Source organism: Bos taurus, chromosome 13 (assembly GCF_002263795.3).
Source record: "Bos taurus isolate L1 Dominette 01449 registration number 42190680 breed Hereford chromosome 13, ARS-UCD2.0, whole genome shotgun sequence".
Taxonomy (NCBI): domain Eukaryota; kingdom Metazoa; phylum Chordata; class Mammalia; order Artiodactyla; family Bovidae; genus Bos; species Bos taurus.
Window position 1 is genome coordinate 12,260,875 of NC_037340.1, and position 21,168 is coordinate 12,282,042.

Consider the following 21,168-nt stretch of genomic DNA (forward strand, 5'->3'; position numbering starts at 1 on the left):
TAGCTCTTCTTGCTATTCTTTGGAACTCTGCATTCAGATGTTTATATCTTTCCTTTTCTCTTAATGCTTTTCATTTCTCTTCTTTTCACAGCTATTTGTAAGGCCTCCCCAGACGGCCATTTTGCTTTTTTGCATTTCTTTTCCATGGGGATGGTCTTGATCCCTGTCTCCTGTACGATGTCACGAACCTCATTCCATAGTTCATCAGGCACTCTATCTATCAGATCTAGGCCCTTAAATCTATTTCTCACTTCCACTGTATAATCATAAGGGATTTGATTTAGGTCATACCTGAATGGTCTAGTGGTTTTCCTACTTTCTTCAGTTTAAGTCTGAATTTGGCAATAAGGAGTTCATGATCTGAGCCACAGTCAGCTCCTGGTCTTGTTTTTGCTGACTGTATAGAGCTTCTCCATCTTTGGCTGCAAAGAATATAATCAATCTGATTTCGGTGTTGACCATCCGGTGATGTCCATGTATAGAGTCTTCTCTTGTGTTGTGGGAAAAGGGTGTTTGTTATGACCAGTGCATTTTCTTGGCAAAACTCTATCAGTCTTTGCCCTGCTTCATTCCATATTCCAAGGCCAAATTTGCCTGTTACTCCAGGTGTTTCTTGACTTCCTACTTTTGCATTCCAGTCTCCTATAATGAAAAGGACATCTTTTTTGGGTGTTAGTTCTGGGGTCTACAGAGATGAATGACATTTTGGAGCATCCAAGAACAGTAATAACACACCCTTACATTACCTCCTCAACACTATAAACATTATCTCTATTAACTCATTCATCTACCATGTGTGGGGGGCCAGGGAAAGGAATTTCTACTGTTCCTTTTACAGGTGAGAAAATCAAGGTTCAGAAAGAGTATGCATTTCACAAGGCTAGGACCAAACCTTCTGTGATGCCTCCATTTTTTTCTACTGATTTCTTCACCCTGTCAAACCCATCCCCTGGGTTAAGGAATTTACTGAGTTCTCATTTAACCCTCAGAACATCTGGAAATGTAACACACTTCCATTGACCTCTGAGATCCAGGGAACCAATGGGACAGAATCAAGCAAGAAGGCCAAGCTGTAGACGCTTAACTGTCTGAGCCACCAGGGAAGTCTAAATCACTTCAGTCGTGTCCAACTCTCTGTGACCCTATGGACCTTGCCCACCAGGCTCCGCTGTCCATGGGATTCTCCAGGCAAGAATCCTGGAATGGGTTGCCAAGCCCTCCTCCAAGGGATCTTTCTGACCCATGTCTCTTATGTCTCCTGCATTGACAGACGGGTCCTTTACCACTAGTGCCACCTGGGAAGCCTGAAGAGCAAGCTGGAAGGCTGAAAAGCCAGGATCTGAATTCAGCTTTTCATGGTTCCAGAATCCTTGCCATTTCTCACCCCAGACTACACTGTCAGATCCAGCCCTCAGCCACACGCTGGCCCACACAGGGTCACGGGGTTCCAGGCATCTGAAAACTCCTCACTCTTTGGCCTCCTGGCTGATAGGACTTCTGTGTGGTAATGATGTGAATGATGTAAAAGGAGACCCATAAAGCAAGGAAGAGAGATGGGTGACTCACAGAAGAGGCGCTGCTAAGAACATAACGTCTATTCATAACTTGCGTCATTTTATCATGGTCTTAGGGTTCTTGGCGCTAAAGCCATGTGTCATCCGCTAATTTTATTTACTTTCTTAAAGCAAAAATAAACAAATGGGACCTAATTAACCTTAAAAGCTTCTGCACATCAAAGGAAACTATTAGCAAGGTGAAAAGATAGCCTTCAGAATGGGAGAAAATAATAGCAAATGAAGCAACTGACAAACAACTAATCTCAAAAATATACAAGCAACTCCTACAGCTCAACTCCAGAAAAATAAATGACCCAATCAAAAAATGGACCAAAGAACTAAATAGACATTTATCCAAAGAAGACATACAGATGGCTAACAAACACATGAAAAAATGCTTAACATCACTCATTATCAGAGAAATGCAAATCAAAACCACTATGAGGTACCACTTCACACCAGTCAGAATGGCTGTGATCCAAAAGTCTACAAATAATAAATGCTGGAGAGGGTGTGGAGAAAAGGGGGACCCTCTTACACTGTTGGTGGGAATGCAAACTAGTACAGCCACTATGGAGAACAGTGTGGAGATTCCTTAAAAAACTGGAAACAGAACTGCCTTATGATCCAGCAATCCCACTGCTAGGCATACACGCTGAGGAAACCAGAAGGGAAAAAGACACGTGTACCCCAGTGTTCATCGCAGCACTGTTTATAATAGCCAGGACATGGAAGCAACCTAGATGTCCATCAGCAGATGAATGGATAAGAAAGCTATGGTACATATACACAATGGAGTATTACTCAGCCATTAAAAAGAATTCATTTGAATCAGTTCTAATGAGGTGGATGAAACTGGAGCCTATTATACAGAGTGAAGTAAGCCAGAAGGAAAAACATCAATACAGTATACTAACGCATATATATGGAATTTAGAAAGATGGTAACAATAACCCGGTGTACGAGACAGCAAAAGAGACACTGATGTATAGAACAGTCTTATGGACTCTGTGGGAAAGGGAGAGGGTGGGAAGATTTGGGAGAATGGCATTGAAACATGTAAAGTATCATGTAAGAAACGAGTTGCCAGTCCAGGTTCAATGCACGATAATGGATGCTTGGGGCTAGTGCACTGGGACGACCCAGAGGGATGGTATGGGGAGGGAGGAGGGAGGAGGGTTCAGGATGGGGAACACATGTATACCTGTGGTAGATTCATTTTGATATTTGGCAAAACTAATACAATTATGTAAAGTTTAAAAATAAAATAAAATTTTAAAAAAAAAAGAGAGAGAGAAAAGACTCCATGGTGGTGGTGGTTTAGTCACTAAGTCATGTCTGACTCTTGTGACCCCATGGACTGTAGCCTGCCAGGCTCCTCTGTCCACGGGATTCTCCAGGCAAGAATACTGGAGTGGGTTGCCATTTCCTTCTCCAGGGGATCTTCCCAACCCAGGAATTGAACCCAGGTCTCCTGCATTGCAGGCAGATTCTTTACCAACTGAGCTACAAGGGAAGCTCCAAAAACTCCACTGTTGCTCATAAGGCTTTGAGGAGTCAGGTCCATAAGCCCCAAGGAATTCTGGAGGCAGCAGAAACCACTCAATCAAATACACAGCCGATAACAAATGACAACACAATCCCACCAGGTCCAGGACTAAGATGAATGACAGACAGCAAAAGTAGCATCTACAGTCTCACCCAGAATGATTTTATAGACTCTAGATTTCAGGTTTCCACAATAAATTAGAATGTTGAACTTGAATGAGGCAAGACACAGCAGGGTAAAATGTTTGGGGAACACGAAGTAGACAGAAGAGGGCAGTTTCTCATCAGTTTAAAGAACATGCCACTTTCACCTCTTACTTCAGAAATCAGTCCTAACATCAGCTTAACGTACTGGGAAAAGGAATAACTGAACTATTTTAGAGTCTCACGAATTCAAGTGAAAGGTGAAGAGAATGTATGGCTAACAATGTGAAGATTTCTATTTAGAAATGCTATATCATAATCAAATTCAAATGTGCTTACCTGACAATTTATTTACTAAAAGTTTCTGGCCCATGGAAAATTAACAATAAGATAATGTAGTTATTTTTGCATGCTTAATGGATTCAGCTGTGTCTGACTCTTTGCAACCTTATGGACCATAGCTGGCCAGCCTCCTCTGTCCATGGGATTCTCTAGGCATGCATACTGGAGTGGGTTGCCATGCCCTCCCCTAGGGCATCTTCCTGACTCAGAGATCGAACTTGCATCTGTTATGTCTCCTGCATTGACAGTCAGATTCTTTACCACTAGTGCCACCTGAGAAGCCCCCATTTATTTGTATATGTAGACTAATATTCTACTGTCTTGTAGATTTAACTGTTTTCACTGGGTGTAAAGACCCAGTTATTGATATCCAGGATTAATTATCCTCTAGGCATTAAAGGTTTCATATTAAACGAGTACTTGTAGAAGAAAAACGTGACCCACAATCTACACCTCTAAAATATACCTGTTGGGTTATCAAAGGTGGGGGGCAGAGGAAAGTGAAAGTGAAGTTGCTCAGTCGTGTCCGACTCTTTGGGACCCCATGGACTGTAGCCTATCAGGCTCCTCCGTCCGTGGGATTTTCCAGGCAAGAGTGCTGGAGTGGATTGCCATTTCCTTCTCCAGGGGATCTTCTGACCCAGGAATCGAACCCGGGTTTCCCGCATTGCAGGCAGACACTTCACCGTCTGAGCCACCAGGGAAGCTCTAGGGGGGCAGAGGAAGTAATACACTAATCATTTGTCTTGTTTGCCTTAATGCCAAAGACTTTCATTTTAAAGCAAACAAACAAGCAAATAAAATAAATCCAGACTCTTGCAGCCTTGTTAGACAAATACTGTGTGGTTTCCATGAGGGTCACAGTTTCATAGAAGTAATGACATTTCTCCTCTTAGTAGTAGCAGCTATGTCAGTCCATCCTCCCTTAATTAATTCATAACTCAAGAAAGGAAAAATACAGTGAAGACCTTCATCTAAAGTCAGTTGCCTTGATGGGGGGGATAAATTGGGAGATCAGGATTGACATACACACACCACTATATATAAAGTAGGTAACTAATAAGAACTTACTGTATAGCACAGGAAACTATTCAATACTTTGCGATGATCTACATGAGAATAGAATCTTTTTAAAAAAGTAAATATATGTACATGTGTAACTGACTGACTTTGCTGAACAGCAAAAACTAACACAACATTGTAAATCAACTATACTCCAATAAAAAAAATTAACTAGGGACTTCCCTGGTGGTCCAGTGGCTAAGACTCTGTGCTCCCAAAGCTGGGGGGCCTGGGTTCGATCCCTGATCAGGGAACTAGATTCCACATGCTGTAATATGACCCAGCACAGCCAAACAAATAAATAGAAATAAATATATTTTTAATTAGCTAAAAAAATTATTTTTAAAAAGATCAGTCAAAAAATAAAACAGTCAGTTGCCTTGAGATTACTGGTGAGCAGATATTCACATCTGCTATGAATTTATAAAACAACCCCCAAATCTTTTCCCAAAAGTTCATCTTAGTTTCGTCTGGAACATGTGCTGTCTCCTGTCATGACGACTGCGGAATCTTAACCCAAGGCCACAGACACTGAGTCCAGAGCCAAGGTCACCTCTGAAGCTGACTGAGCCCCTTTGTAACCATTGCCAAAAGCCCCCCTGATCATCACCAACAAGATTCCTGACCCCAAATTAGGTAAAAATGCCCACCCCATGCTCACCCTATTATAGCGCCCTAAGAGTCAGACACGACTGAGTGACTTCACTTTTACTTTTCACTTTTATGCACTGGAGAAGGAAATGGCAACCCACTCCAGTGTTCTTGCCTGGAGAATCCCAGGGACGGCAGAGCCTGGTGGGCTGCCACCTACAGGGTCGCACAGAGTCGGACACGACTGAAGTGACTTAGCAGCAGCAGCAACCGATCACCTAATACCACCTTTCCAGCAGGAATTTTCTTTGTCTTGAGGCTATAAAAATTGACTGCTGCTGCTGCTGCTGCTAAGCTGCTAAGTCGCTTCAGTCGTGTCCGACTCTCTGCAACCCCAGAGACAGCAGCTCACCAGGCTCCCCCATCCCTAGGATTCTCCAGGCAAGAACACTGGAGTGGGTTGCCATTTCCTTCTCCAATGCATGAAAGTGAAAAGTGAAAGTGAAGTCAGTCAGTCATGTCTGACTCTTCTCGACCCCATGGACTGCAGCCCACCAGGCTCCTCCGTCCATGGGATTTTCCAGGCAAGAGTACTGGAGTGGGGTGCCATTGCCTTCTGCAGCTAAGCCACAAAAGCTGGCTGAGCCAGCTGGCTGTTCTAACACTGTCCTATTGGCTCTCCCTGGTCTGCCAGGAGGTGCCGGCCAGCCCTGTTCCCAGTGCCCACATTGTCTCTGCTCTTTGATCTTAATAAACTCACTCCTTTCTGCAGTACTCTGGAAATTCTTTTTCAACCCCCATTCGGACTGCGATGACAACTACCAAATTAGACACTTTTTCTTCCCAGTATTCCCAACCTCTGGCCTTACTTCCTGAAGCTCCCAGTACCTGTAAGCAGATGACTTTGTCCCCAGGCTGAGCTGAACTGTCCAGGGAGTAGTCCCCATCCTGCCTGGACTGCTGCCTGCCCCGAGTCTTCCCGACTGCCACAGGGTTCACGGCTTCCAGGTGCGAGGGGTTGGGCAGCATAGTCACATGGAGGGGATGGTGCGCACCGAAGTCCAGGTCAACCGAGGACGTTAGGTGAGACAGGACATCGCCAACGGCTGAAATGTTTTCTGGAAATTCACTTAAGCCTCGCATTTTACGGAACATCAGCTAAGCCGAGTAAACACACAAGAAATAAATGGGAAGAGGTGGTTTGTTTAAATCACACAATCTAAAAAAAACTTTATGCACATGTTGTATATATATTGTGACCATGCATTATTTAAAGATAAGCACACACTTGTAACTGCTAGAATGCACGGAGCTATTTGGAGATGTTTATCATCAAATGAAGTTCTAACACGTTAAGACAAGTCCAGCATGATGCAGACAGTAAGATACCTCTGCCTTGCCATAAGCAAAATTTTTTTCTTAAATGCACTTTTTAGAATGCATTTTCCAAAAGAACTAGTATTCTTGTTAAATTAACAGGAATACTTGCTATTATTTGAGTTACTGAATTATTCAAGTATATAAATACATGAATTGCTAACAAGAATTATTCTTATAACTTTTATAATTAAAGGAAAATAAGAACTTCATCCCATTTAGTCACAGGATGACATCCACTACTTAGCTCAAGTGACATCTAAGACACTATTTTGCGATTCTCGGGTTGTAGCATCTATGTAAGTTCTGGTACCATTTTAGTTTCAAAATTGTGAAAAATGTATGGATATTTTGAACATGAAAAGTAACAAAGTGCTATTAAAGATTCTAAATATGTTCTCTTTACAAAATATAATGAGTAATTGATAAATCATTGATTTTTAAAATTAAAAAAAGAAACTATATTTCGCGATTCTCAAAGGACTTCTCTGCATACATTCTGTCACCTCATTTTCATCCTTTTCTATGAGATAGGTGTTACTATCTATTTTAAAAATGAACAAGCTAAAAGACTAAAAATACAGTTGCCATACAACCCAGCAATCCACTCCTGGGCATATATCCGTCATATAAAACTCTAATTAGTACAAGCACCCCAGGGTCCACCAGCAGCACTATTTACAATACCCAACACATGGAAAGGACCTAAGTGTCCATTGATGGACAATGGATAAAGAAAATATGGTATGTATATAATGGAATACTGCTGCTCCTAAGTCACTTCAGTCGTGTCCGACTCTGTGCGACCCCATAGATGGCAGCCCACCAGGCTCCACCATCCCTGGGATTCTCCAGGCAAGAACACTGAAGTGGGTTGCCATTTCCTTCTCCAATGCATGAGAAGTGAAAAGTGAAAGTGAAGTCACTCAGTACTCAGCCACAAAATAGAATGAAATAATGCCATTCACAGCAACATGGATAGACCTAGAGATTATCATACTAAGTGAAGTAAATCAGACAGAAAATGACAAAAGACTTGTGTGTGCAATCTAAAGAAATGATATAGGAAATCCCTGGTGGTCCAGTGGTTAGGATTCTGCACTTTCACTCCCAATGGCCTAGGCTCAATCTCTTGTCGGGTAACTAAAATCCCACAAGTTGAGCAATGCAGACACACAAAAAAGGAGAACTTATTTACAAAACAGAAACAGATGCACAGACATAGAAAACAATCTTATGGTTACTAAAGAGGAAGAGGAGGGATAAATTAGGAGTTTGAGAATTAAAAAAAAAGGATGAGCAAGAAAAATTACTTGGCTACAAAGGTTAAAAGATTCTTGGTTACAAAGCTGGGTCTCAAATCAAACTACCAAGGACGGTATGTTATGCTCAATTGGCCAAATGGTTTAAATGACCCAAAAGCTTCTTATTGCCCTCACTGCAAATAGGAACATACAAACTCACAGGATAGGAAGAAATGTGATTTTCACAAGCTTCACTTCAGTTCAGTTCAGTCGCTCAGTTGTATCTGACTCTTAGCGACCCATTGACTGCAGCATGCCAGGCTTCCCTGTCCATCACCAACTCCTGAAGCTTGCTCAAATCGTGTCCATCGAGTCAGTGATGCCATCCCACCACCTCATCCTCTGTTGGCCCCTTCTCCTCTTGCCTCCAGTCTTTCCCGGCATCAGGGTCTTTACCAATGAGTCAGTTCTTCACATCAGCTGGCCAGAGTGTTGGAGCTTCAGCTTCAGCATCAGTCCTTCCAATGAATATTCAGGACTGACTTCCTTTAGGATTAACTGCTTTGATCTCCTTGCAGTCCAAGGGACTCTCAAGAGTCTTCTCCAACACCACAGTTCAAAACCATCAATTCTTCAGCGCTCAGCTTTCTTTAAGGTCCAACTCTCACATCCATCTATGACTACTGGAAAAACCATAGCTTCGATTAGACAGACCTTTGTTGGCAAAGTAATGTCTCTGCTTTTTCATATGCTGTCTAGGTCGATCATAATTTTTATTCCAAGGAGCAAGGGTCTTTTAATCTCGTGGCTGCAGTCACCATCTGCAGTGACTTTGGAGCCCAAAACAATAAAGTCTGTCACTGTTTCCATTGTTTTCCCATCTATTTGCCATGAAGTGATGGGACTAGATGCCATGATCTTAGTTTTTTGAATGTTTAGGTTCAAGCCAGCTTTTTCACTCTCCTCTTTCACTTTCATCAAAAGACTCTTTAATTCTTCGATTTCTGCCATGAGGGTGGTGTCATCTGCATATCTGAGGTTGATAAGTCTCCTGGAATTCTTGATTCCAGCTTGTGCTTCCTCCAGTCCAGCGTTTCACATGATGTACTCTGCATATAAGTTAAATAAGCAGGGTGACAATATACAGCCTTGACATACTCCTTTCCCAATTTGGAACCAGTCTGTTGTTCCATGGCTGGTTCTAACTGTTGCTTCCTGCCCTGCATACAGATTTCTCAGGAGGCAGGTCGGGTGGTCAGGTATTCCTATCTCTTTAAGAATTTTCCACAGTTTATTGTGATCCACACAGTCAAAGGCTTTGGTATAGTCAATACAGAAGAAGTAAATGTTTTTCTGGAATTCTCTTGCTTTTTCTATGACCCAATGAATGTTCACAAGTACAGTCATTGATAATCATTTCTGTGCTTTTGAGTAACTGCTTTGTCTGGGATACAGACAAATTTTTGGTTTAAGAATTTCTACAGGTGTCAAAGCACACCTCCATCTGTCAATCATTTTATTCTGTTGTATTCTACCTTTTCTACAGTGAGTTTTCAAAGCTGATTAAGGATCTCTTAGCATCAGAAACACTGAAGTATAAACAAAAAAGGTAAAACTTGGCCCCCAGACATGACATCATGTGTATTTTTTTAATTAAGAAAATTTTTTGGATTGAGGTATAGTTGATTTACAATATTATATAAATTCCACGTATACAACATAGTGATTCAAAACTTTTAGAGATTTTACTTCATTTAGTTACTATAAAATATTGGCCATATTCTCTGTGTTTTACAATATAGCCTTTAGCTTATTTATTTTTTATAAAGTAATTTATCTCTCTCAATCCCGTATCCCTATGTTACCCCTTCCCATTTTCCCTCTCCCCACTGGTAACCACTAGGTTGTTCTATCTGTGAATCTGTTTCTTTTTTGTTATAGTTATTAGTTTATGTTTTGGATTTCACATATAAGTGATAACATGTAGTATTTAGCTTTGTGTGGCTTACTTCACTAAGCATAAAACCTTGCAAGTCCATTCCTATTGTTCTGAATGACAAATTTACATTATTTTTTATGTCTGAGTTATATTCCATTATATGTGTGTATGCCACATCTTTATTTATCTGTTGATGGACACTTAGGTTGTTGCTGTATCTTATCAATTATAAATAATACTGCCAGTACTTTGGCCACCTCATGCAAAGAGTTGACTCATTGGAAAAGACTCTGATGCTGGGAGGGATTGGGGGCAGGAGGAGAAGCGGACAACAGAGGATGAGATGGCTGGATGGCATCACTGACTCGATGGACGTGAGTCTGAGTGACCTCCGGGAGTTGGTGAGGGACAGGGAGGCCTGGCGTGCTGCGATTCATGGGGTCACAAAGAGTTGGACACGACTGAGCGACTGAACTGAACTGAACTGAAGAACGTTGGGGTGCGTGTATCTTTCCAAATTAGTGCTTTTGTTTTCTTCAAATATATACCCAGGAGTTGGACTGCAAGGAGATCCAACCAGTCCATTCTGAAGGAGATCAGCCCTGGGATTTCTTGGGAAGGAATGATGCTAAAGCTGAAACTCCAGTACTTTGGCCACCTCATGCGAAGAGTTGACTCATTGGAAAAGACTCTGATGCTGGGAGGGATTGGGGGCAGGAGGAGAAGGGGACGACAGAGGATGAGATGGCTGGATGGCATCGCTGACTCGATGGACGTGAATCTGAGTGAACTCTGGGAGTTGGTGATGGACACGGAGGCCTGGCGTGCTGCGATTCATGGGGTCGCAAAGAGTCGGACACGACTGAGCGACTGATCTGATCTGATCTGATCTGATACCCAGAAGTGGAGTTTCTGGGTCATATGGTATTTTTTGTTTGTTTTTTGCTGTGACACATGGCTTGTGGGATCTTAGTTCTCTGATCCAGGATTGAACCAAAGCCTGGCAGTGAAAGCAGCAACTCCTAACCACTGAACCCCTGAGGAACTACCTAGCATTTATACTTGTTTTTAACCTCCTGGCCAAGAATAGCGGTAAGGTTTACCCATGTATAATTGACATAACCTTATCAGGCATTGGGTCTCTCTGATGTTCCCTGTCATTGAATATTGTGCCCTGACCCTCAAGTGCTTCGAGATTTACAGAGCATCTGAGTCGGACTGAACAAGAATACGAAAGATCCAATAACCAATAAAACTACTCACTTTGGAGGATCTCTTGAGATAGCAATGTTTTATTAGTTTCATACAATCTATCAACTATAATCTGCAAATAAGTAGAAGGTAAAAATGACTTTCTGGAAGATGAAATTTTATCAAACTGCACAGATCTTATGTTTGTTTGAATGATTTTTATGAAATAGGGCAAGCATGCTTCAAAAAACAGAATTTATCTGTTTGTATCATCCTTGGGAAACAAACTAACTTTTAACTTTCCTGAGTGAAGAAAGAATTCCTGTAAAGAGATATAGGAAAATCAACCCACACCAGGTCCAACAGCATCAGTTTTCATCAATTAATGAAGCTGTCTCCTGGACCAGTGGCTCATATGCTCAGTCAGTTTTCTAAAAGCGATTATCACCATCGGCTTTACTCCGTTTCAGTCAATTGCACATCACTGGTGGGAAAAACAGAAGGCCTTTTACCTCTGGAGGGAACTGCAGAAGGCCCGTCAGCAAGTTCAGCCTCCCTCTATGGGGCATCCCAATAATAACATCCGTTACTCCGCTGTAAGCCGCCATTTTCAGCAGCTCGTAGAAAAAGCCCATCATGCTTTCTGCTCCTTCGCCTCCGTATCGCTTCACTGTGGCAAACTTGGTGGCCAAAAAGTGGTCAAACTCCTGTGGAACACCACATCAGACACGCTAGTTACAGGAGAGCCGACTACCTGGGTCAAAGCCAAACACATTTAAGGAGCCCCCGCACTGCTTCAAGCAGCTACAACAGGGTCTATTCAGTGCAGACCCCAGAGATGAACAGAAGTTACTCAGAGGCTGGCAAGAGATCCCTGCCGAGGACACCAGGCAGCAGTGGGAACACTGAAGAAACACCCCAGCGCTAGAAGAGCTCACCCCAGGAGGAATCCCCTCAGAAGGCCAGGACTTTTCCAGGACTTGAGTTTTAGTTCAGGGCTCTATAGTATTTCATCTGGGCCGCAAACTAGCCATCCACCCATGTTACTGGGGGCAGGGGCTTGTCATATTGATAGGCTCAAGTCCTGTGCACAGTCCTGGACACTCAATCCTATTAATCTATACTGAGAGCCTCTTTCATGTCTAGTTCCTTTCTCTTTTAAAATTTTTTACCTGTTTAAAATGTTTTTTAAACTTTTTACTTTGTGTTGGGGTATAGGCAAGTAACAATACGGTGATAGTTTCAGGTGAACAGTGAAGGAACTCAGCCATACATATACATGTATTCCTTTTGCCTTTTTTAATCCCTTCGGGTAATTAAAAGAAGAATCAGATCTTAAGGACTTTGCAGTCTTTTATGAAGGGAAGAGCCTCTTTAGACTTCCCTAGAGGCTCAGACGGTAAAGCGTCTGTCTACAATGCAGGAGACCTGGGTTCGAGCCCTGAGTTGGGAAGATCCCCTGGAGAAGGAAATGGGAATCCACTCCAGTACTATTGCCTGTAAAATCCCATGGACAGAGGAGCCTGGTAGGCTACAGTTTGTGGGGTCGCAAAGAGTCAGACATGACTGAGCAACTACACTTTCACTTTCACGAAGGGAAGAGACAAAATACATAGAAAGTATTGACTCTGAGGAGAACCAACAGTTCTGGCGGTTGGAGAGCTACCTCTTTCTACTCAGAATAAAGTGGTGTGTGTTACACTATCTGTTGTGTTGAGGCCATGGGGGAATTGTGGCTACATTCAAACCATTCATGTCTTAACTCCCTCTCTTCAATATTTATATGTCTTTGGAGAAAAAGAGCTGAACAATTCCTTTGATATTAGCTGCTACTTTATACCTGAGATTCTAGCATTAATTTTGACAGGTGTTTTCGCTCTTCTGTGGTAAATGCCTCCTTCTTCAGTTCCTCAAACCGCTTGGCAAACCAGTCTTTCTCCTCCTGGCTCTGAAGCTGAGAGGTTTCGATAGAAATCTGCCCACAGTAGATCTGGTTGAGATAGGCAACGACTTCCTCAAGAGAGGCCTCCTCCTTCCCCATGTTCAATAATCCTACAAAATGGAATCAAAAGGGTCGCTTTAAAGAATAGTCAACCAAATATAAAACATACCAAGATCCTTATCTCAATTCAGAGCATTTCATTCTAAATAACTTGGGTCATCATCACTGGTTATCCAGATTTTTCTAAAGGCAAAACTAAAAATATGGCCATTTGTGTATATGATTTGAACACAGAGGATATGGGCCCTGTCAGAAGACAATTCTAGAACCTCAACACTACTCTCCCAGACAGTGTCCGAATGTGCCCCTTGCTGTCTCCTCACACCCATGGAAGCCTCAGCTCCAGCAGGCATGACTGCAGTTCTTCAAGAACGGAGAAAGGAGTCCCGCCTCACTGGCAGTTAACTGGCACACGGACAGTCGACAGCTGATGGCTTTTACCTGTGGTATTAAAGGGTCCCTGCAGAGTCTGCACCAGGGCTTGGATTTCAGGCACATTTTCCTGCAGGGCTTGACCAGTGAAGAGTGGGTTGATTTTGGCAGCTTTATGCCCATGCTCACAATACACCGTCACCAACCTGGCAAGGCCATGGTCCACTGATTGAGTGGAAAAACAACAACAACAACAACAATAGAACAATACAGTTTAGGAAATGCCCACAAATCACAAAATCAGTTTTCAAAGAAGCCTTTGCGGCTTTGGACATTTTTAACATGCGGTTCCTACCCACCACAGCTGCCAGTGGTTTCCAGGATTAAAAACTAGCAGAATCCAGGAAAGCACACTTATTTCCTTAAATTTATCTCCTGAGAGCAAAAGTCACTGAAAAATAACCAGAAGGAACCAGAATTATGGGTGCACATTTGTGGAAATAACTATGCACATGGATAGATTTTAAAAGAAAACACCTCAAAAACTGTTAAAATACTATAATTTTAATTATGGATAATTATAGTCCTCTTAATTATTATTTGAGTTTTTCATATTGTACATTAAAAAAAAACAGAGACAGTTTAAACTGCAAAATCAATGTTACATTTCCTTCCTTACGTCCTCCAGGTACACATTTTATAGACTCATGAAATCATAGACCAGGAAAAAAACCTTAGAAATGATCTTATTACTACATAATAAAAAAAAAAAAAACCTTATTTGTAGCCTTAAATGAGTCATTCTCCAACCTCTTCTTAAAGGGGAAATCACTGTATTTCAATGAATCTAATTCTATCTTAGATGAATTTTTTTTAATCTTAGATGATTTTATATTGAGCCAAAAGCTGCTTTTCTTCCCTTTTGCACATGTAAGCCCTTCTAAAATTTGGAAGAAAATCCTTCAAGACCACAACTTCCAATATCATCTATAAAATTACATCCTTAGTGGAATTAAGTTAATGGTAAATATACAGGGTTATTATCACCATTCTCACCACAGTTTACTAGCCCTCTTTAAAAAAAAATTAATTATTATTGGACTTCCTGGTGGCACAGTGGATAAGAATCTGCCTGCCAATGCAGGGGACGCGGGTTTGATTCCTGGTATAGGAAGATTCCTTATGCCTCGCAGCAACTAAGCCCCTGGGCCACAACTACTGAGCCTGAGTGCTGTAACTACTGAAGCCCTCTCGCCTAGAGCCTGTGCCCTGCAACTAGAAAAGCCACCGCAGTGAGAAGTCCAAGCACTCCAAGGAGACAGTAGCCTCTGCTCTCGGAAACCAGAGAAAGCCTGCACAAAGCAGCTAAGGCCCAGCAGAGGTAAAAATAAATAGAAATAAATAAATATATATATATATATATATATGTATTTTATGTTTTGACCACACCCGCACCACATGTGGGATCTTAGGTCCCTGATCAAGGATCAAACCTGGGCCCCCTGCATTAGAAGCATAGAGTCTTAACCACTGGATGACCAGGGAAGTCCCCTACTAGCCCTCTTGTGAAAACATTCTCTTTAGCAAACCACATCTAGTTAAGAGATCACTGCTTCAGTTTCTCACTGAAAATCCAAGCTTTTAGTGATAGTCTACAACACGGATAGGGGAGTTGGCACAAAAGGATGCTGTTCACCCCAAAGAATACATAGCACCTACTCTTCTTGAAGAGAGAGAGGCCTCTTCCCCTCCCACTTCGGAGCACATCCTCCACCCATCTTCACCATCTGTTTCCTCTCAGACTCTTTATTTCACTACTCTGGTTTCTTCTGCTGCTGCTGCTGTGCTCAGTCGTGTCTGACTCTTTTCGACCCCATGGACTGTAGCCCGCTGGGCTCCTCTGTCCATGGAATTTTCCAGGCAAGAATACTGGAGTGGGTTGCCATTTCCTCCAGACCCAACCCCGTATCTCTTCCCTCTCTACCTCCTAGATCCTTCCACTGTGACGTCTAGAATTCCATCCGTTCTGTGATTAACAGACCTCCCTATGTTTTTCACCTCTTCCCTAAACGTTCCTTATACTCCAGTCTTCACAGGAATCTGTTTTCCCCTGAGGACACCAGTAAATGGTGCAATTACTCATCACCCACACCCACGCCCCTCCAGCAGGGTGGGTGGAGTCAACAACGCCTCATTCCTCACTGATCTTTCCCTCCTGTTAGTCCTCTAACCCTCTACAAACCCCAGTCATCTGAGGGACATGCCACAGTGCTGATGACTAATCCCCTCTGGCCAAAAATCATCATCAGATAATGTTGTAGGAGAATGCTTATTGGATGTGCCAATTTGTTTAGAAGAAAAAAAGACTAAAAGACACTATATATCATATGAGCCTGAGCTGTGTTAAAATGTGTATTGTACCTATATGTTTTCATGACAAAATGTATCTAGCATATTAACACCTACATACTTCATATATGTCTCTTCATTTGCATATATATTTCATATGTATAAAGGAAATAGACCAAAAAGTTAGTGATGATTCTATGTCAAAATTCCCAATTTTCCTTGCTTAGCATATTATCTAAGTTTTTCATAGTGAACATGTCCAATAGAGCTCTTTATTTATTTATTTATATTTTGGGGGGCCATGCCACAAAGCTTATGTGATCTTAGTTCTCTGACTAGGGACTGAATCTGTGCCTGTGGCAATGGAAGCACTGAGTTCTCCACTGGACAGATGCTGACGGTAAAGCTCCAATACTTTACCACCTGATGCAAAGAGCTGACTCAATGGAAAGGATCCTGATGCTGGGAAAGATTGAAGGCAAAAGAAGAAGAGGGCAACAGAGGATGAGATGATTAGATAGCATCACCAATTCAATGGACATGAATTTGAGCAAACTCCATGAGAAGGTGAAGCACAGGGAAGCCTGGGGTGCTGCAGTCCATGGGGTAGCAAAGAATTGGACACGACTTAGCAACAACTGTGCCTAGACTGCTTGTGTGAACAAGATGATTTAAGCTGAACACCTGCTGTCCTTCTGGGAACCTGGGATTTTGGTACATGCAGAGGGTGCTTACATGAACTTCTTCCAATAAAAACTCTGGGTGCTGAGTCTCTAACAGGCTTCCCTGTTAGAACAGGAAAGTGTTCTCACAGGAACACCACATCTGTTGCTGTGTTTCTTGAAGAGAAGGGCATAGTGTGTGACCACCATAAGAAAAAGAGCAGAAGGAAGACGGCACAGCGGGTCCCCCAGACCCTTCCTGTGCCTTTTCCATTACAGTCCAGCTGTGCATCCTCATCACACCTACTAAACCTCAGCCAGGAGTCCAGCCATACACTATGTGATGTGAGTCCCTTCTGGAGACTCTCTAAGTGTGGGGTGGTCTTCAGGACACACATTATGGATGACACAGGAGCTAAGTATCTTAACAGTTGTGCAAATGTTACAAATGCATATGGACAAATGCATATTCTGGGCCACAGGCTCTGTGCCCCAAATTTCTGGGCTGAAATATAGACAAGTGCATATTTCAGGTTGTAGGCTCCAAGTTTCCAGGCTGAAATTTGGACAAGTGTATATTTTTCCGGCCCCACTTTCTGAGCACCAACTTTCAGCACCAGGCTGAAACATAAACAAGTGCATTTTATCTGCGGAAGAGTCAGCTGAAGCCCAAACAGGTTAAGTGATCTGCAGAAAGTGACAGAGGTAATGAAGAAGTTGGAATTTGAACTATTTGTACTTTAGTGTACTTCCCTGATAGCTCGGTTGGTAAAGAATCCACCTGCAACAAAGGAGACCCCGATTCGATTCCTGGGTCGGGAAGATCCGCTGGAGAATCAATAGGCTACCCACAATTCTTTAACAATTCTTCCAATCCAAGGACACTGTATATCTTTCCATCCATTTGTGTCATCTTCTATTTGCTTCATCAGTGTCTTATAGTTTTAAAAAAAATTAGGGTTAGGGTTAGGGTTTTCTGAGTACAGGTCTTTTACCTCCTTAGACAGGTTTATTCCTAGGAATTTTATTCTTTTTGATATTACAGTTAATGGGGTTGTTTCCTTAATTTCTATTGCTGATAGTTTATTGTTATATTATAGAAATTCAACAGTTTAGGATTGGTGATTCATAGGTATAAAATTTCATTATGAAGGATTGGGGGAAATGGCGGAATTTAGAGATGATTAGGAGATGGGGCCTATAAGATTCCAAATAATGTTCAGTGGTTACTGATCTTAGCAATGAGTTTTAGTAGCTGAAGTGAAGTTGTAGGTGTGTTGAATATTAGAAATAATAGGAGCCTTGGGAGTTCCTTGGTGGTCCAGTGGTTAGGACTTGGTGCTTTCACTTGCTAAGGCCCAGCTTCAATCACTGGTGGAGGAACTAAGATCCCACAAACCGCGCAGTGCGTGGCCAAAAAAAAAAAAAAAAAGAGAGAGAGAGAGAAATAATAGGAGGCTTTACTGGAGGCTTTATAAGAAAAACAGGGGAAAATCTTATGACATTAGATATTTTTTAAAAATGTTTAGACTTCCCTGGGCTTCCCTGGTGGCTCAGATGATCAAGAATCCCTCTGCAATGCAGGAGACCTGAGGTCGATCCCTGGGTTGGGAAGATCCATTAAAGAATTGTTAAAATGGCCATACTTCCAAAGCCAATCTATAGATTCAGTGCAAGTCCTATCAAAATACCAACAATTTTTCACAGAACTAGAACAAATAATTCTAAAATGTGTATGGAAAGTGTGAAAAGTGAAAGTGTTAGTCACTCAATTGTGTCTGACTCTTTGTGACCCCATGGCCTGAAGCCCACCAGGTTTCTCAGTCCATGGAATTCTCCAGGCAAGAATACTGGAGTGGGTAACCATTCCCTTCTCCAGAGGATCTTCCCAACCCAGTGATCAAACCCAGGTCTCCTGCATTGGCAGGCAGATTCTTTACTGTTGAGCCACCAAGGAAGCCCTTGTGTATGGAAATCCACCTCCGTTTCAATTTAGGATTGTTGATAAATAGAACTCAAGCTTACCTGGAAGCTGAGGTTTACAGAGGTTAAAGTACGAGCTCTTTCACTAATACCCAACTACAAAGGACACATATCATGGGTCAAATTTTAACTCCTGAAACCACTGCCATCCAAAAAGGTCACTAGAAACAAATTCAAGATCTCTTTGAAGCCTTACTACAGTGAAAACCTTAATAAATGAGGTATATTCATCCTATGTTGGCCTTGATACTTGCTTGGCCAAGATAAACATATGGAGGAGGAGGAGGAGGAGGAATGCACCATAACTTGACTACACTTCCTCCCATTTCTCTGTGTACCTTGGACGTCGAGCTGCCTTGTGTTCATTTTCAGTAGGGTTTGTGAATACATTCTCTGTGTACCTTGGACGTGGGAGCTGCCTTGTGTTCATTTTCAGTAGGGTTTGTGAATACATTCTCTGTGTACCTTGGACGTGGGAGCTGCCTTGTGTTCATTTTCAGTAGGGTTTGTGAATACATTCTCTGTGTGGGAAGAAAACCTTAGAGTATTTAAATGGCCAAAGGGGTTGAGTGTGGTGATACTAGTTATTTTCCAACATCTATTTTCCTCTTCTCTTTCAAAATAACTTTTAGCTGGAAGGTGGCCGCCCTGAAGAAAGACTATGCTTTCTAATCTCCCTTGCAAGGATGTATAGACATGTGACCAAGCTCTATTGGACAAACATATCTTATATATACATCCCTTATTGACTATAACAATGTTTGGCCATAGTGGCCACAGACCTCCTGCTAGAAAATCACTTAGTGTTGGAGAAGGAAATGGCAACCCACTCCAGTATTCTTGCCTGGAAAAGTCCATGGACAGAGGAGCCTGGTGGGCTGCAGTCCATGGGGTTACATGACTGAGCTTGTGTGCATGAGGGTGGAGGGTGACAGTTTGGTAGCAACAAACTGGTAAAACTAAAAAAAAAAGAAAAAGAAAAAAAGAAAATCACTTAGTGTGACATAAAAATACAAATTCCTGGACCTCATCTCAGGCCACTGAATGAGAACTGGGATGAGGGTGAGGCAAGGGAGGGCAGCTTGGGAACTAGCCTTTTAAACATCATTCAGAGTGATCTGAATGCACACTTCAGTTTGAGGGAAACTGACAGGCAAAATTAGACACTCCATTTGTCAAGTGAAATAAGATATAGTCTTACTCTCAAGGGATTAGTCATCTAGCTGACCAAAATGCTGTTCCTAAAGAAACCTATTGCACTCAAGAAAGAGAAATGAAGTTTTATTCTGAATGTTTCCTGAGATCAAGAACACAATATTGAGATTTCAGTATGTGATCTACTACTCAAAGGTCAGGTGTTTAGATGATGAAGGGATCCTAATTGTTAATCCAATAACTGGACCAAAGATATAAAATGGGACCTCCCTGGTGGTCCAGTGGTTAGGACTTCAGACTCTCACTGTCCAGGGCCAGGGTTCAATCTTTGGTCAGGGAATTAAGATCTCATAAGCCACATGGCACAGCAAATAACAACAAATAAAAATTAAAAATGCCAAGTGACCTTCCTCTAACGACCAATCTGTGTTCATCTTCTATTCTGTGAGGATGAATAAACATACAATAATTTTGGAGCATAAACCAAATACTCAAAATTGGTCTCTTGTACATGAGAATGCAACTGATCCTCCAAAAACTGATATTCCCGTCTCCTAATCCATTAAAACCCGAGTAGCATAGTTCTGAATTCAGCAAAAAGTTTTAAGCTCCTAAAGAGGCTAAACAGAAGAGACGAATGGATAATAAATACCATGCTGAGGTCCGAGAACACTAACGCCCTCTTCACCCTAGTCACCATCGCGATCCCCAAAGATCCCCCTCACATCGGCTTTGGATACAGCCCTGGAAAACGTGTATCCTTGGGTGAACTCCAGGAGCTGGGCTATCTTAGAACTTTTCCTGTAGCCCCGCCCCCGCAAACAGCTAAGTTCTCACACGTTTTACGACCAAGGAATGGAAAAGACAAGAGTTCACAGAACCATTCTGTGACCCGGACCCTGACAAGACGCAGGCCTATCCCTCTCTGCTCCCTGGCCTCCCCTTCCTCTCCACCCGCCTGCTCGCACACTGAGGCCCCCAGAAGTCCCAACCCTCAAAAGCACCCACCCCGGGCCCAGAAATAAGACCCCCTGCTTCCTCAGCCGCCACGCCCACCGGCCCAGGCCCCATCCTGACCTGGGGGGCGCGCCAGGCCGCCCTCGGGCTCCCGGCTCTCGGGCTTCCTCGGCCGGTAGCCATAGACACCCCTCTCTGTCTGGTAGCCGCGCCGGAGGAAGAGCGGAGAGGCCCGGCCGAGGCCCAGTCTTGCTGCTGCCACAGCGACCCAGGCCATGTCCCACCAGGGCCCCGGGGCCCAGAGATCTGAGCCGGATGTCCAGGGGCCGCGGCCGCAGGGAGGTCGCTCCGGCGCGGACCCACCGCCCGGGAGGTGAGAGGCCTTAGGAGGGAGGCGAGGGGAAAAACCCGCCCCCTAGACAACATTCCCACTCCTGATTGGCCAGGGCCCAGCCCTTGAAGCCAATCCAGATCAGGGGCCCGCAAAGCCAAGCCGCGCGGCTGGGATCCAGCAACACTCGCGAGGGCCTAGAGGCTGCTGAGGAAAGTCCTGCATTTGGGAAAAGGAGGAGTGCTGAGGGGAGTGTACCGGCTTTCTGTAACAAAGCTGTGTATGCTGGATATATCTGTGTATGCTGCAGTCTCCCTCCGGGAGTGATCACCCACCACCCCTCTCCTGGAAGCTCCAGAGCAT

At 43.0% G+C, this 21,168-nt stretch overlaps 1 protein-coding gene across 2 annotated transcripts in view; it reads right to left on the bottom strand.

Annotated features, from left to right (window-relative positions):
• Nucleotides 1-20,876, bottom strand: part of DHTKD1 (dehydrogenase E1 and transketolase domain containing 1) — a 45,749-nt gene extending 24,873 nt beyond the window's left edge. Inside the window, exons 1-5 of one of the 2 annotated variants that reach the window (XR_003037689.2) lie at nt 20,595-20,864; nt 13,438-13,593; nt 12,835-13,046; nt 11,507-11,701; nt 6,132-6,401 (exon numbers count right to left, since the gene is read on the bottom strand). Coding sequence is in view for 1 of the 2 variants with exons in the window: in NM_001205838.2 (NP_001192767.2) it covers nt 6,132-6,401; nt 11,507-11,701; nt 12,835-13,046; nt 13,438-13,593; nt 20,595-20,751 (990 nt within the window). In the remaining variant the exon portion in view is untranslated. Of the gene's footprint in view, nt 1-6,131; nt 6,402-11,506; nt 11,702-12,834; nt 13,047-13,437; nt 13,594-20,594 lie in introns of both variants that reach the window. The other variant, NM_001205838.2, reaches the window with a different exon arrangement.
• Nucleotides 20,877-21,168: the final 292 nt, after the last annotated feature.